Here is a 16,510-nt window from a genome sequence, read left to right as displayed (position 1 = left end):
CAGAGGTAAGCCAGTGCCTGTAGCTGGGGAAGGAAGGCCTACTCTTGCGCAAATTTTGTGCATCAGGCCTCTAGTCTATATAATAAAGCCTAAACGACCATTATGGCAGAATGACCAGAATGACTGGTCACTATGATGCGCACTGACCACCAGGGGGCAGATGCTCAACACAGGAGCTGCCCCCTGGTGGTCAGTGAGCTCCCACAGGGGGAGCGCCGCTCAGTCAGAAGCCTGGCTCATGGCTGGCGAGCGCAGTGGTGGTGGCGGGAGCCTCTCTTGCCTCCGTGGCAGTGCTAAGGAGCAGCGAGCAGGCGGGCTGTAAGGAGCGAGGGGTCTGGGACTGCAAGAGCACAGGCTGGGCTGAGGGACCGCCCCCCCACCCACCCAGTGCACAAATTTTGTGCACCAGGCCTCTAGTATTTGTATAATTTACACTGTGTTGACAATTCGGAAGAGGACCAAATGAAAGAAAGGCCAGATTAAAACATATTTATATATATATTTTTTATTGATTTCAGAGAGGAAGGGTGAGGGAGATAGAAACATCAATGATGAGAGAGAATCATTGATTGGCTGCCTCCTGCACACCCCCTACTGGGGATGGAACCATGACCTCCTGGTTCATAGGTCGATGCTCAACTACTGAGCCACAATAGCCAGGCAAAAGGTCAGATTTAAGAGCCAAGAAAGAGATACTACCAAAGAAAAGGGGGAGATAAAAAGATTAAATAATTAAAAATGGCAAATGCCTTAGAATGTTGAAAGGCTCAGAATTGTCCATTTAACACAATAATTTGGAGGTCCCTCTTAACATGTAATTTCAGTGAGAAAAGCACAGTAAGTGAAAACGAGACTTCCTGTAAAAGAAGCTTGGTTGAGAAGTAATGCTGCATGAGGGCTTTTTTGTTTGTTCTTGTTTTTATTTACTAAGGAAGGAAGAGAGCAGAGGGTTTTCAATATCCTTGTTTGAAGGAAAATGCCACTTGTTGAAACATTACTCTGGACACGTGGTTTTATAACTTGTGTTGGTACGTCCTCTAGATTCCTGCATATATATAAAAGAATGTTAATACATTTTCACTTATCACCAGGAAAGAACATGAGATGCATAAACACGCTTAACATTTATGCTTTGGAGAAGGTGTCAATCTGTAAGGTATGAACCAATCACTTCTGGTCATTTCTTCCAGCCTATGACTAAGAGAGATGAGGAATACCTTATTTCTTTTTTTCCCCAAAGAAAGAAGTCAGAGAGACAAGTAACATTTAAAACATTTTATTATTTAAGACATTATCACTGGCACATTCCAGTGATGCTTTTACATGCCAAGATTATTTGTAATCATGAATGTCCCTGATAACTAAGAGGACAGTCAAGCACCAATATACTCCTTAGAGGCCTACTGGTGCTGTATTTTGCTTACCAGTTTTTAGGTTAAATCCCTTCTCACCACGTTATTTTCTGTGTGCTGATTACTACGCTACCCCTAACAATCAGTTCATGTCTTCCTCCAAGGCATAGCAACCTGTCAGTCTCTTCATTTTCTCTTCTCTGCTGTGTCTTGCTGGGGTGGTGTAATAAAGTTGCAGCTTGAAACAAACAAACAAACAAACAAACAATACCTAAAGTAAAATGACTTGCCAACACAAGATCTCTCTGCAATACATAGGAACGAAAAATTAAAAACAAAGTGGTAAAAGTAATAAATAGTTCTTTTCAAACGTAACTTTCAGATACCAGGTCAGAGGGATGGAAACCGAAAATCCCTAATGCTTACCGGTTGGTTCAATGTACTTTTTGTGTGTGTTTGTTAAAAATCAGTTTCCACCACGACAAAGGAAGGATTGCACGCTACTTTCTAATGGTATTTGTTCTGTTTTGGTGCCCTTGAAAAGGGTGGAAAACCATTTTTATGAAACACCAACTCAAAAGCCCTCTGATGACTTAGTGGTAACAACCGCTACGCTTGACTCGTACCACACATTCCTGGATATAAGAGGAATTTAAAACATCAGATAATTTCCCACGTGTAACTTCTCCGACGTTTAACACCCCAGCCTGTGGCTTCAAGTCACTGCCTGTGCATGCTCTTCTCCACCAGGACTGCCCTTTCGGGTCGAGCTCAGCGCTCTCGCTGTAACGGGAGAACTCGGCATTGATGAGGCCGAAGAGGGGCGGCCCGGCGTCGCGCGACGCTCACCCCCTCCCAGCCCACCGCGCCTGGCCTCTCCTCCCGGTCGGGTGTTTTCTGGCCTCACCTGGGCTGCAAACCCCGTGCCGCCCCCCAGGCGGACACCTGTCAGCCGCGGGCAGTCCTGGCCCTCCGGGATGTGGTGGGGGTGGGGATGGCAGCCCGGCCCCTGCCCCGCCGGCCCACAGGCCCCTCGTCCCCTAACACGCGGGCTGCCCAGGGGGCAGGAGACCCGGGCAGGAGCCCAGACCCCGACCCCGGGCTGGCCCCGCTGCCCCGCGATCGGCTGAGACGAGCCCTTTCACCTGGAGCCGATCCAGACGTCCGCAGGGTCCGCCCGGCTCCGGCCGGCTCGCCGGGGCAGAGAAGGTCAAGCTCACCTTGAGGGAGTGCGCGCCCGACCGCGGCCACAGTACCCAGGCCGCGCAGCACGGTGTCCCCAGGTCAGGAGAGGACAGCGCCGGCCGCGGGCCCCGCCCCTTTCCCGGCAGGCCGCCGACTTCCGGACCTGCGCGCCGCCCCTCTGCGCCGCCGGCCGCCCCTCCCCCGCCCGCCGACTCCCGGCATGCTCCGCGGAGGAAGGAACGGAGTCGACAATAACAAACCCAGCCGCGGCCGTGTCCGCGGCCCTGCCGACCCCTCGGCGCTGCCTCAGGCTCCTCCCGTCGCCCCGGCCCCTCGGCTCTGACGGGCCGCGGCCCCCTTCCCCCCGGCCCCCGACGCAGAGCCGAGGGGCCTGACCGCGTCCCTCCTCCGCCCGGACCCCTCCCTCCCGCCCGGAGTTCGGGGCCGCGGCCGGCACCGGGACGCCGGCGATCGTGTCGGTTGGCAGAGCCGGATGGGCGGTTGGTAGCCGCCGCCGAGGACGAGGCGGCGGCGGAAGATGGTGCCAGGGGCTGCCGGCTCTGCTGCTGCCGCCGACGGAGGAGGTGCTGCCAGGTGGGTGCCGGCGCCGCCCGCGTCCTCTTCCCCCATCTGGCGCCGCGGCCGCGCTGGGCCCGGGCGCCGGGGTCCGGCGGGGCTGGAGCGCCGCCCGCGCGCAGGTGTGAGCCCGCGGGCCCCGCGCGCCGGTGCCGGCAGGTGCTGCCTGGCGGTCGCCTCCCAGCGCCGCGGCGCCTGTGCCGACAGGGCTCCCTGAAGCCCCGCGGGCTGCGGGAGGTGTGGGGCGGACTCGCCGGGCCGGGCCGGCCTGGGCTTCCTGCGGCGGGGCACCGGGGATGCCTGCCCGTCGGGGCGCGCCCCCCGGCAGCCTGGCGGGAGTGGCCGGTGGGGAGAGACGCCCGAACCCAGCGGGACGCCTCCTCACTCGTTGCCACCCCTGCTGGGCTCAGCTGAGCCTCAGGGTGCCTTCGACTTGAGAAACCGGGGAGTGGAATTGGGCCGAGGCCGAACCGAGCGTTCAGCGGGCGAAACGGGGAGAGAGACGTCTTCGTCCCTATCCCGGAGTTGGAGGATCGGGATAAAGTTACTCCGAGGAATGACTCAGCCTCCGCCCGCCCCACGGATGGATTCGGGATGGAGTATGTATGTATGCGGGTTTCACAACTTCCTCGGTAGCAGCAGAACCGCAGGAGAAACGGCAGCTTCTCGGAATATCGTTACGGTTCCTTCCACGGCCTGCCGGATGCGCTTTGTTTATTATTGATAGTTTCACAATCTCGTCTTCTCCGTCGTGACTCTTTCAAGTGTGGTCACACCACCAAGCGATGTGGGCCTGAGTGCCAGGGACGACTAATGCGCTTCCTCTTGGTAGTCACGTTACTACAGGACATCAAGCTGGATAGGAATGCTCGCCTGACGTCTGCAACGTGTCTGTATCGCTAACCACTTGATCGCATAGTTTCCTGTGTGTGTGTGTGTGTGTGTGTGTGTGTGTGTGGTGCTTGAATGGTTCATCCCAAGGATTGGAAGGTTAGCAATTGAGGCAACTATTTTTAATTTAGCAAGACGAGTCTGGGTTTATTGGAGAATCTCATTATTGTATTTCGCTATTTGATACAAAAAGGGTCCCCCTTCCAATGCTGATATTAGTATGAGAAGCAGAAGGACCACCGGGGAAGGTGGTTGATGTAATTTTTGAGAGGTTATTTGATCTGTAAGTGGACCATTGCTAAGGATGTGAAGATACTTTGCTTTCTGTTATTTAATGTGACAGAATGTGGCCTGAACGAACATATTTTCTCAGAAATGCTTATGTCATGATTTTATGTTAGTGTTTGCATAGTGTTGTGTTTTTGTTGTTGTTGTTGATTTTTTTGGTTAATCCTCACCTGAGGATATTTTTTCCGTTGATTGTTTAGGCCCTAAACTTTAGGGGAAGGGAGGAGGAGAGATGGAGAGAGAGAGAAGCGTGGATGTGAGAGAGAGACATTGATTGGTTGCCTCCTGCAAGGCTGGCCAGGGCCGGGGATTGAGCTTGCAACACCCGCAACTGAGGCAAGTGCTCTTAACAGGAATCGAACCCAGGACTGCAGGCCCACTCTCTATCCACTGAGCCAAACCAGCTAGGGCTACATAGTGTTTTAAAACCTAGATGCTGATAAATGTTTGTTAATAAATATCTGTTGATGGAAATTGGATATGAACTCAGACCACTTTTTAAAAGTAATTTTATTTAGCCTACTTTGAATCTTTTATGTTAGTTTACATTAGGATTAGTTATTGGCCTAATTCTTTTTTTTAAATTTAATTTTAAAAATCTTTATTGTTGAAAGTACTATATATGTCCCCCCTACCCCCCCATTGACCCCTTCCAGCCCCCCCCCCCCCAAGGCCTTCACCACCCTATTGTCTGTGTCCATGGGTTATGCCTATATGTATACAAGGTCTTTGGTTGATTATCTCCCACTCACCCACCCTCCCCTGTCTTCCCTCCGAGATTCCTCACTCAGTTCCATGCTTCCATGTCTCTGGATCCACTCGTTCATCAGTTTATTTTGTTAATTAGATTCCACATACAAGAGAGATCATGTGATACTTGTCTTTCTCTGACTTAATTTCACTTAGCATGATACTCTCCAGGTCCCTCCATTCTTTTTTACTGCTGCGTAGTACTCATGGTGTAAATGTACCACAGCTTTTTTATCCACTCATCTACTGATGGACACTTGGGCTGTTTCCAGATCTTAGCTATTGCAAATTGTGCTGCTATGAACATAGGGGTGCATATATTCTTTCTGATTGGTGTTTTGGGTTTCTTAGGATATATATTCCTAGAAGTGGGATCACTGGGTCAAATGGCAGTTCCATATTTAATTTTTTGAGGAAACTCCATACTGTTTTCCATAACAGCTACACCAGTCTGCATTCCCACCAGCAGTGTATTAGGGTTCCCTTTTCTCCACATCCTTGCCAGCACTTGTCATTTGTTGGTTTGTTGATGGTAGCCATTCTGATGGGTGTGAGGTGATACTTCATTGTTGTTTTTTATTTGCATCTCTCTATTGGCCTAATTCTTATGGTGTTATTGGATAATAGGAAAGGCAATGGAGGTAGTATTCTTGTCTTTTGAGAAAATTTTTCTGACCCTTGCTAACTAGCACAAAGTTGGAATGCCTGGCAGGTTGACTTTTTAGTAAATCAAATTTATACAGTCCAAAAGGGCAGAGGACACAAGACCTTTGTTCTTGAAAAGCCACACTTGAACCTGAACGGTTATTATGTAAGCTTGAGAAGAGCTTTATTTGGCTTCTGAGTTTGAGAATTTCGCGCATTCAGCCAGTGTTGAAGCACCTGCTAGATGCTTTACATTGCAAATGTGTATAACTTATTAATGTTTTCTTTTTAAAGGAATGGTTAGTAAAATTTTCTCATTTAGGTAATACTATTCTCTAACCCCAATTAAGCTTTCCTTGTGTATTACAGAAAATACTGGTTTAAAAAACTCGTGAAAAATCTAGCAGTTCCTTTCCACACACATTCATTCCTACAGTTATTTACTTACCACAGACCATTGAACCAGTTACTGTGAGAAATATAAGAATGTGTAAGAAAGTATTCTTATCTAATAAAAGAAAATTGGAGCTGTGTATAAAAATAATTATAATTGAGCATTCTTGGAAATTTGAAGAAAATATACTGAAGGCATTTGGGCTTTTACCAAGTAGGGTAGTTCTAGGACAGTGATGGTGAACGTTTTGAGCTCGGCGTGTCAGCATTGTGAAAAACCCTAACTTAACGCTGGTGCTGTGTCACATATAGACATTTTTTGATATTTGCAACCATAGTAAAACAAAGACATATTTTTGATATTTATGTTATATATTTAAATGCCATTTAACAAAGAAAAATCAACAAAAAAAATGAGTTCGCGTGTCACCTCTGACATGCGTGTCATAGGTTCACCATCACTGTTCTAGAAGAAGAAAAAGAATGATAGGACATGGATAAGTCACTCTTTTTATTTTTTAATTAATTTTTTTTATTGTTGAGAATATTACAGGTGTCCGTCCCCCCCCCACCCCCATTCCCTCCTCCACCCGTTTGGTCAGTAATTATTCAGACTATCTGTTGAAATTATATATATATATGTATATATATATGGCATACAGTACGAACATGAAGAATTAAAAAACCAGAATTCACACTTAAAGGTAGCGTCACAATTTGAAATTGCTATCTTTTAACAATTATACCATACACAGCTTTGGGGGTCATACCCCAATTGATTATAGTAATGTAGGAAAAATAGCTGTGAGTTCCTTACTTGGTATACTTTGAAGGTAGGAGAGATATTTTGTAGTAGACTTGACTTAAATTCATTTTAATGGTTCTTTTGAGTCTTTGTTAAGCAGAAGCTGTCAAATGATATGATATACATGAAAAAAATGAAACAATAATACTAATTCAAAATGACAAAGTCTGATGATATTCTCAATTGGGATAACTTTTTTCAGATTGCTTACTTACTAACATTTCCAAATTTAAATGATCTTTGTTGAGCATTATACATAATTTTATGAATGTCAGACACCACTCCAAATAAGTTGTATAGTGGTATGTATGATGTTATTTCACTTTTACAAAACCAACTGTCTGTGTATACACAAGTATTTCCTGTATACATAGGAAAAAACTCTGAAGGACACACCTAAACTATTAAAAAGTATTCCTGTTATTGCCATTCTTTTAGTGCTGTTCTTATATGAAGATATTTGTTTAGTTGTAGGCAAGATATTCATTTATCAGGCTCTGAATCTCTATGGAAAGAGATTTTGGGGAATACTCTAAGATTGAATGTGTTGCCCAGCCAATATGGGTTGTGGGCTCGATCCCCAGTAGGGGGCGTGCAGGAGGCAGCCAATCAGTGATTCTCTCTCATCATTGATGCTTCTTTCTCTCTCCCTCTCTGATGCTTTTTTCTCTTTCCCTCTTCCTTCCTCTCTGAAATCAATAAAAAAGACAGAATGTGTTCAGTTTGGGGTGTCAGAAAATGTCACTGGGAATTTTTCCCTTTGTTCTCCCCATATAAAGAAGCTAATTCTAAAATTTGAATAGGTCAGACTATCTCACAGTAAGCTGGAATGACCTACCTTATCATTATGGTGGTAATCTCTCGAAGAGGAATTGTAAATTATTCTCCAATTAGTAAATTGGTTAGAGCGGTTTTTTTTTAGTTTTTTTTTTATGAGCATAAGAGATGCTTTCTTGTTCTTTTCCTTATGCCCAGTTGCAACCCCTGTATATTTGGGAATCAATGCATTGGAATCAGTATTTTAAAACATACTTATTTTAAACATTCATATTTTAAAACATAATCCCCCCCCCCCCCCCCCCATTTATAGCTGACTATATCCCAGAGGGATCCTTGAGGAACAAATGTCCTTTTGTTATTGGAAGATTGCATGGGTGGGATTTCTCCATTGCTAGTGGAGTGGGTTGTCCCTTTCCCACTGGGAGCTGGAGGTCTGGTTCTTGTATCTTGAGAAAGAATTTTCCAAGACTTGCGTGGGAGAATGAGATGTGGTGGAAAGGTGTATTTGTGCGAAATTATATCCCTCAGTTTCCAAAGTTCCATATCCCTTAAATCAGTCCTGGGAAATGTGCAGCTGCGGCTTCAGCAGAGCTAGGAGCAAAGCCACTGTCCAGAGTTTCTGTTCCTTGGTGAGATTGAGTCAGGTCCCACATGGCTGTGGGAGCGTGCCCCCTGCAACAGGAGAGCCAGGAGTGCAAGAGGGCCAAGAGAGCAAACTTCGTTTGTTCAGGAGCTTGTGTATCTCAGGTTTTCTGCCCTTGCAGTGCCCATGTCTGTTCTGGCCAATGTCCTGTTCCCAGGTGTGGCTAACAGGTAATCACCTTTTCTATATCACCTAGACCTCACTGGGCATGCGTCTATTGTCCCGTCTCTTCCTCCAGCAATCTGAGGAGAACATACCAGGAGAGTGTTAAATTGCAGCTTTCTGGCAAAAAGCTGTACAAATGGCATGCCTATATTATCCGGCCTTCCCTTTGCTCCTTTCCTGTTGATTAATAATCAGGTTATTACATTGGTATCACTTTGATTTGAAAATATCACATAATTGATATTACCTCTGTAGTTAAGAGCTCTGTAAGTTCAGAAGTGGGGAAAAGAACACTGTGGGCCACCACCTGTGATTAGGGAAGACTTCCCAGAAGTGCTAATAGGACCGTACTTAGGACCATTCTTGGATGAGTAAAATTTAGATAAGTAGAAATGGGGGAGATTTTATCTGGCAGGATTTTGTAAAGTAAGAGTATAGGTTTTTTGTAGTGGAGTAGTTGGAGATAACTTCTAGAAAAATACACTGGGGTTAATTATTAAGTCCTTGAATGTTGGAGTTAAAGTTATAATTGCTACCATCTTTAAAGTGTTTATCTTTGCATTGTGAACGAATCTGAAGTACATTATTTCTATCCCTCTTATCCATTCTGTAAAAGGTAATATTTCAGTTTATAGATGGTGAACTGTTGTGTAAAGGTTATCTAAGCCTCATTGGGAGAGATGAGATTAGACTTGCCCCCAAATCTGCCATTGTAATGCTAATCTAGTTTTATGCCAGAGATGGCAAATTTACTTGTTTCAAGGGGCAAGCAGATAATGAAATTAAGTGAAACCACCTGGCTACTGAACTGAGGTCAGAAGAGATAGCTGCAAAGAAACAATAGAGCAGGGAACACCATTGGTTGGTGGCTCTTGTGGGCAACAGTGAGGCTCTAGAGAAGATACTTGAGGAGGAAGCAGCCTGACTGCCGTGGTGGTAACTGGTAGAAGTGTTCAGGAAGGGCTGGAGAAGGCTGGAGACTTACAGGCATTTGCAGGCTCTAAAATAAGGATAATGTCACTTGAAAATGAGGGGTTGGATTATGAAGGAAAAAAATGGATAGGATTTAAATAGAAATAACAAGTTTTGAGTAAAAAGAGAGTGATAGGTTTTGTTGACGAAAGAAGTTAGGGAATAGTTTTAAAGGAAAAGCACTGAATTGAGATTGGGACATGATGAGTTTGAAGTAACAGAATGACTTCTACTTTGAGATACTTAACATAAGCTGAGTTCAGGACACTGATCTGGATTAGTTAATAATAGTAACTGATGTTTGTATTGCACTTTAGTTTGCATCGCTCTTCCATATATGTGTAGATGTTTCTTTACTTCCTCACAATAACCTTATGAGATACAGATAATTTCTTTCCATTTTGTAATCAAAGTAATTTGTTAAATAAGGCCAGTCAGGGTCGCAAAGTCAATAGTGGGGACAGGACTTGAATTAACAGATCTTCTGATTCCAAAACTCATTCTATTCTCTATTTTATGTATACATGAAGATAACAATTGGATTCCTGGCCAGGCTCATTTGGATGGAGTGCCATCCTTTACACTGGAAGGTCGTGGGTTCAATCCCTGGACAGGGCACATATCCAGGTTGTGGGTTTCCATCCCTGGTCCAGGCCCACATGGGAGGCAACTGATGTTTCTCTATCCCTTTCCCTCCCATCTCTCTAAAATCAATAAATACATATCCTCAGGTGAGGATTAAAGGAAAAGATAACAATTGGAGAACTAAATATAAATGACTAGTGAAGACAAGTAGAGTGGGGAGGCAGATCTCCCCTGGGACATCACATTGGAGGCCAGAATGGGGACTGCAGATGAGGATAATTGTCTTGCTCTCTGAGTTGGATCTACTCTTCTAGGGCAGCATGTTCAGGCTCTATTTCTTTAATATTTTTTAAATATATCTTTACTGATTTCAGAGATGAAGAGAGAGGGAGAGAGATAGAAACATCAGTGATGAGAGAGAATCATTGATTGGCTGCCTCCTGCATGCTCCACTGGGGATCGGGCCTGCAACCCGGGCATGTGCCCTTGACTGGAATTGAACCCGCAGGGTAACGCTCTATCCACTGAGCCAAACCGGCCAGGGCGAGCTGTTTCTTGTAGTCAACATCAGATGAAGAGATTGGTGTTTGTTTGAATGAATGCACACAGTAGCTGCTACAGCTTATCAGTTTCCTTCATTTACTATAAGTATTGTGGAACGGGAATGGCACTTAGGTCATTTTTACTCTTTAATAATTCCTAAAGCCTCTGTTGGATTGAGAGCATTATTGCCACAGACCACAAAAAGAAAAAGATTGATAGACTGTTCCAGAATGAAGGAGAGTGAAAAATTTTACAACTAAATGCAATATGTGATCCTGAATTGGTCTCTGGATAGGGTGGAACGCTGTAAAAGATATTATTGGAGTAATAATTTGCATATGGACTATGGATCCTATATAATAAAAGCATAATATGCTAATCGACCGAACGGTGACCATCCAGACGACCATCCAGGACCACACTATGACACCCACTGGCGCCAGGCGAGCCAAGGTGGATGCGATGCGATTGGTCAGGGCCCGGACATCACCCCACAGAGGGAGGCCCAGGCCACCGACCAGTGGGCTGTGGCAGGTGGGTGAGGCCTCTCTCTGCGAGGGAAGCCCAGTTCCTGGGTGCTGGAGGCCGGAAGGAAGCCTGGGTGCCGGCGACTGGAGGGAAGCCCGGGCCCCAGGTACCAGAGGGAAGCCGGTGCCAGCAGCCGTGGGGAGGAAGGCCTACTCTTGCACGAATTTCGTGCATCGGGCCTCTAGTTAGATAATAATATTGCATCACTGTTAAATTTAATGATTGGATAATGTACTTTGGTTATATGAGAAAATTCTGGCTGTTAGCAAACACATATTCCAAGTATTTATGGTTAAAGAGACATCTGTCTGCAAATTGCTTTCAAGTAGTTCATGGGAAATATGTAGATGTATGGGGCATGAAGTGGCTGAAATGATAAAGCAAATGATGCACAATGTACATGGTGGTGAATCTGGGTAGAAGGTATTAGGAGTTCTTTGTACTATTATAACTTTCCTCTAAGTGTGAAATTATATCAAGGCAAGAAAGGTAAACTATTTAAAAGGAAACAAGAAAACACTTAGAATAATACAGTGATTATGAAATGTTTAGTATTACAGAAATGTTGTGCCTTCTTGTAACAGGTCTTTTCTCATCCCCTATGACTGCATTTGGATATAACCCACATAGTCTATTTTGATCACCCAAATCTAAAGGACCTCCTTCATGCCCACTCTTCTTTCATTGCATTTATTACATCTTTTTTTTTTTTTAAATGCCTTTTTCTCCTTCAAGTCTGAACTCCATCAGGGCAAAGATCATGTCTATTTTGTTCACAGAATACCCAGTCCTGGGACATAAGCTCAATAAGTGTTTGTTGGATTTGGATGAATGAATTAGTCAGTCACCAGTGTTCCTTCCATGTTAGTTACCAACCATCCTTTTATTTGCCTAATCCTTCAGAAAAAAAGATGACTCCTTTTAACCAATCTATTTAATCCTTCACTCATCAAGCCTTTATTGAGTACAGTCATGTGATTCCTGCTTATCTGGCTAGCTTCCTCTCTTGCCAGCTTCTCTCAGATCTGCATGCCCTTTCTGGTGATGCACCCTCTGGCTACTCTTTTTTTGTTTTGTTTTTTTAATATATTCCATTGACCTTCTACAGAGAGGGAGAGGGACAGAGAGCTAGAAACATTTGATGAGAGAGAAACATCCATCAGCTGCCTCCCGCACACCCCTCACTGGGGACGTGCCCGCAACCTAGGCACATGCCCCCGACCAGAATTGAACCTGGGACCCCTCAGTCCACAGGCCGATGCTCTATCCACCGAGCCAAACCGGTCAGGGCCCCTCTGGCTACTCTTGTCAGTACAAGTGCCTTGTATATTTTCCTGTCACACTCTGTACACTTCTTAGAAAGTATCATGTATATATATCCCTACTTTTCCTGACTGCAGATATCACAACTTCCCCCCATTATTTTTATATTTTTAGTTCCTAGCACATGAATGTACAAATTGTGTTTATTCAATACATTTTATTGAGTGCTTGTATTAGGCATCGTGTTGGGTGCTGTATATATATTGTCCTCTTTAATTTATAAGCTAACCCTGTAAGATAGGGACTTCATTCTTCCTGGTAATTGGAGTTCATAGCAGTCCTGGGACTATTAATCATATATACTACTAGAGCCCTGGTGCATGAAATTCATGCACTGGAATGGGAAGGGGGAGTTTCCTCAGCCCAGCCTGCGCCCTCTCATAGTCCAGGACATCCTTGTCCTCACTGCCCGCCTGCTCACTGCTCCTTACCGCTCAGCTCGCTGCTCCTGCCACCACCGCTGCACTCGCCAGCCATGAGCCTGGCTTTTGGCTGAGTGGCGCTCCCCCTGTGGGAGTGCACTGACCACCAGGGGGCAGCTCCTGCATTGAGCATCTGCCCCCTGGTGGTCAGTGCGCATCATAGTAGTGACCGGTCGTTCTGCCGTTAGGTTGATTTGCAAATTAGGCTTTTGTTATATAGGATTATATTTTATCTCTACTAGAGTGCATGATACACAGCAGGCAGTCTGGGAATGAATAAAGTTACAACTCAGTAATAATCAAAGACAGTGTTTAAATACAAAATAAATATTAGCAAACAAGTAAAAATATGATATTAAAAGGATGTAGTCAACTGGTTGACCAAATATATTGCCTGAGGAGTATAAATTGGTAAAGGAATCAATCTCCTAATAGCCTTAAAATATTTGGATTTTTTTAATCCAGCAGTTTAACTCCTATGAATCTACTTTATGAGAATAATCCTATCTAATAAAAGAGAAACATGGTAATTAGCGTACATCCGCTACCCTTCCCATTGGCTAATCAGCAAGATATGCAAATTAACTGCCAGCCAAGATGGCGGCTGGCAGCCAGGCAGCTTGAAACTAACATGAGGCTTGCTTGCTTCAGTGACAGAGGAAACCAACGTTCCCTGCCTGCCTTGACGGCCTCTGAGCTTGCAGTTTGAAACATTGTAACAAATATAGAAGCTAAACTAAACCCCAGAAACCTGCTTTCAGCGAGCCGGCATCTCAGAGCTGGAGTTGATACAGTGTTTCGATTATAGAACCCAAACAAACCAGATACCTGCTTTCAGCAGCAGAGGCCTCAGAGCTGGAGTCAGAGCAAAAGCTGGCCCAGAATAAAAAGAAAAAGAAAAAAAGGAGCGGTTGGGAGCTTCAGTCACCCGCCAGCCTGAAAACAGCCCTCAGCCCCTCACCCAGACTGGCCAGGCACCCCAGTGGGGACCTGCACCCTGATCCAGGACACCCTTCAGGGCAAACCAGCCGGCCCCCACCCATGCACCAGGCCTCTATCCTATATAGTAAAAGGGTAATATGCCTCCCAGCACCGGAATCAGTGGAGCCGAGAGGCCTCCTGGTACCAGGATCAGAATGACAGGGGGCAGCACCCAAACCCCCTGATCGCCCTGCGGCTCTGTGTGTGACAGGGGGCGGGGCCACCACCTCCCTATCTGTCCTGCTCTGTTCGTGACAGGGGAAGGCGCCCCAACCCCCTGATCGGCCCTGCTCTGTGGGTGATAGAGGGCGTCGCCCCAACCCCCTGATCCGCCCTGCTCTGTGTGTGACAGGGGGCAGCGCCCCAACTCCCCTCTCGGCCCTACTCTGTGAGTGACAGGGGGGAGCTCCCCAACCCCCTGATTGACCCTGCTCTGTGCGTGACAGGGTACGGAGCCCCAACCCCCCTGATGGGCCCTGCTCTGTGCGTGACAGGGGACAGCACCCCAACCCCCTCATTGGCCCTGCTCTGTGCGTGACGGGGTGGCGCCACAACCTCCCCATCGACCCTGCCTTGAGTGTGACGGGGCAGTGCCCAAACCCCCCAATCGGCCCTACCCTGAGTGTGACTGAAGGTGGCATCGCAACCTCCCTATCCACTCTGCTCTGTGCATGACAGGGGGCGGCAACCCAACTCCCCAATCGACCCTGCTCTGAGCCTGACCAGGGGCTGCACCTAGGGATTGGGCCTGCCCTCTGGCACCTGGGAGTAGGCCTAAGCCAGCAGGTCGTTATCTCCCGAGGGGTTCCAGACTGCGAGAGGGCACAGGCCGGGCTGAGGGACCCCCCCCCCCCCAGTGCACAAATTTTTGTGCACTGGGCCTCTAGTCATAAGAATAAGAAAAAAAGTATATCTATAAGATAGTATTAAATTATGGTGAATTCACAAGTTGGAATGCTATTTGGCCATCAATATTAATATTTATGAAGCATTTGTAATGTGGAAAGATGATTATTAAGTGAAAGACAAGTAATATAAATCAGGATATACTGGTCATGGTCTGGTATGAAATACTCAAACTTTCAGTGGCTTAAATTTATTTTATGTTTTTATTAGAGAGAGAGAAACGTTGATTTGTTGTTCTGTTTATTTATGCATTCATTCATTGGTTGATTCTTGTATGTGCTCTTGGTGGATCAGGATGCTATTCTAACCAACTGAGCTACCCATCCAGAGTGTTTTAGTGACTTTTAGCAAATAGTTTTGGCAGAGGACCTTGCTTATTGTTACTCACCCAAGGATCCAGCTATGTTACTTGGGGGCTCTGATAATCAACTATATTTGTTACTTTAGTCTGTTGGCTTCCTAGTCACTTTGTTTTATTCATTAAAAGATTTGGTGCTAATCTGTAGTATAACAGTGACATATATTTTAGCTAAGTAGAACTTGAGTAACTGTTCAATTGGACCAATTCATTGGGGTTGCATTGTCAAGTATTTGAATGATAGTGGTGGGCTGATGAATGAAATGGAGCCTATTGTCATGGAGATAATGATGTTGGAAAATCTAGGGATCTTTCTTTGATAACAACCTGAAGAAATTCTGTGGTCAGAGTCAAGCATGTGACTTCTTAATGGTCTTTACAAGGATATAGAATAATCCTTTACTAGTATAGAATTATTCATTTTTATTTAGACATGTTTCAGAACTAGTTCCCAGGAATGAACAGTCCTTGTTTTAAAGAAGCTTGCTATTCAGTTGAGTTGTGAACTATGAATAGAAACATCAAAATATCTGCAAGCATAGAAAGACAGAGTACATAGCATAGCTAAAGATACTATGATTAAATCTGTGAAAGAAAGTGTGGGGCTTGAGAGTAGGGCAAAGGGGAAGGAGTAATAATAGGTAGAGAAAGGAGGATTTTAGATAGGGAAAACAGGAGACTTTTTACAGGAGTTTAAGTTAGTGTTTGGGAATTGTGAGGAAGATGAGGATAGTAGGTTGTGGTGGAAAGGAAGCTGCCATATAATGTTTGCTGTCTTAGTAGATGTTTTTGTACTGGTTAAAGGGTTGAGAAGGTACAATTGGTCCTTAATTAATTCTTAGTTTTTAATCTATAAAATGAGGATGGTAATATTATGTGCCTACCACAAGGATTCTTGTGAGGATCAAATGTAAGAATTTTATTTAACAAAACATTTAGAGTAGTTGTCTAGAATATAGTAAATTCTCATACTAGTAAATGGTAGCTGACATAAAAATAATAATCATAGCTGGTTTAAAGCAGCATAAAACTTTATTAGCCTAGCATAGTGGTTGGCAAACTGTGGCTCGCGAGCCACATGTGGCTCTCGCACAAAATACCACGTGCGGGCACGCACGTACAGTGCGATTGAAACTTTGTGGCCCATGCGCAGAAGTCGGTATTTTGTGGAAGAGCCACACTCAAGGGGCCAAAGAGCCGCATGTGGCTCGTGAGCCGCAGTTTGCCGCCCCCTGGCCTAGCATTTAGAATGGTTTTTTGAAGGTAGTGTGGAAGTTGGTGGACTAGGGATAGAGGAAATATGGAGCAGGTTGTAAAAGCTTTTGTAAAATTCCAGAAATCACGGAGGGCCTGATTAAGGCAGTAGCAATAGGAATAGTAATAGATAGTAAATATTTGTGTTAGAATTGACTGGATATA

At 45.3% G+C, this 16,510-nt stretch overlaps 2 protein-coding genes across 11 annotated transcripts in view; one reads left to right on the top strand and one right to left on the bottom strand.

The window, feature by feature from the left end:
* Positions 1–1,260: 1,260 nt before the first annotated feature.
* Positions 1,261–8,616, bottom strand: LOC118670833 (collagen alpha-1(I) chain-like). The gene is made up of 3 exons (XM_036338237.1): positions 8,566–8,616; positions 2,573–3,513; positions 1,261–1,590 (listed from the first exon to the last, which is right to left on the bottom strand). The coding sequence occupies exons 1-3, from the start codon at positions 8,614–8,616 to the stop codon at positions 1,539–1,541; spliced, it is 1,044 nt and encodes a 347-aa protein (XP_036194130.1). The 3' UTR covers positions 1,261–1,538.
* Positions 2,992–16,510, top strand: part of RB1CC1 (RB1 inducible coiled-coil 1) — a 67,944-nt gene continuing 54,425 nt past the window's right edge. For 9 of the 10 annotated variants that reach the window (XR_004972528.1, XM_036338595.1, XM_036338596.1 and 6 more), the window contains exon 1: positions 2,992–3,131. The gene's annotated coding sequence lies outside the window, so the exon portion shown is untranslated. The remainder of the gene's footprint in view (positions 3,132–16,510) is intronic. The other variant, XM_036338588.1, reaches the window with a different exon arrangement.

The sequence above is a fragment of the Myotis myotis genome, unplaced genomic scaffold, assembly GCF_014108235.1.
Source record: "Myotis myotis isolate mMyoMyo1 unplaced genomic scaffold, mMyoMyo1.p scaffold_m19_p_16, whole genome shotgun sequence".
Classification (NCBI taxonomy): Eukaryota; Metazoa; Chordata; class Mammalia; order Chiroptera; family Vespertilionidae; genus Myotis; species Myotis myotis.
Note: the sequence above shows the minus strand (reverse complement) of the source record. Positions and strands in the feature narration are given on the sequence as shown.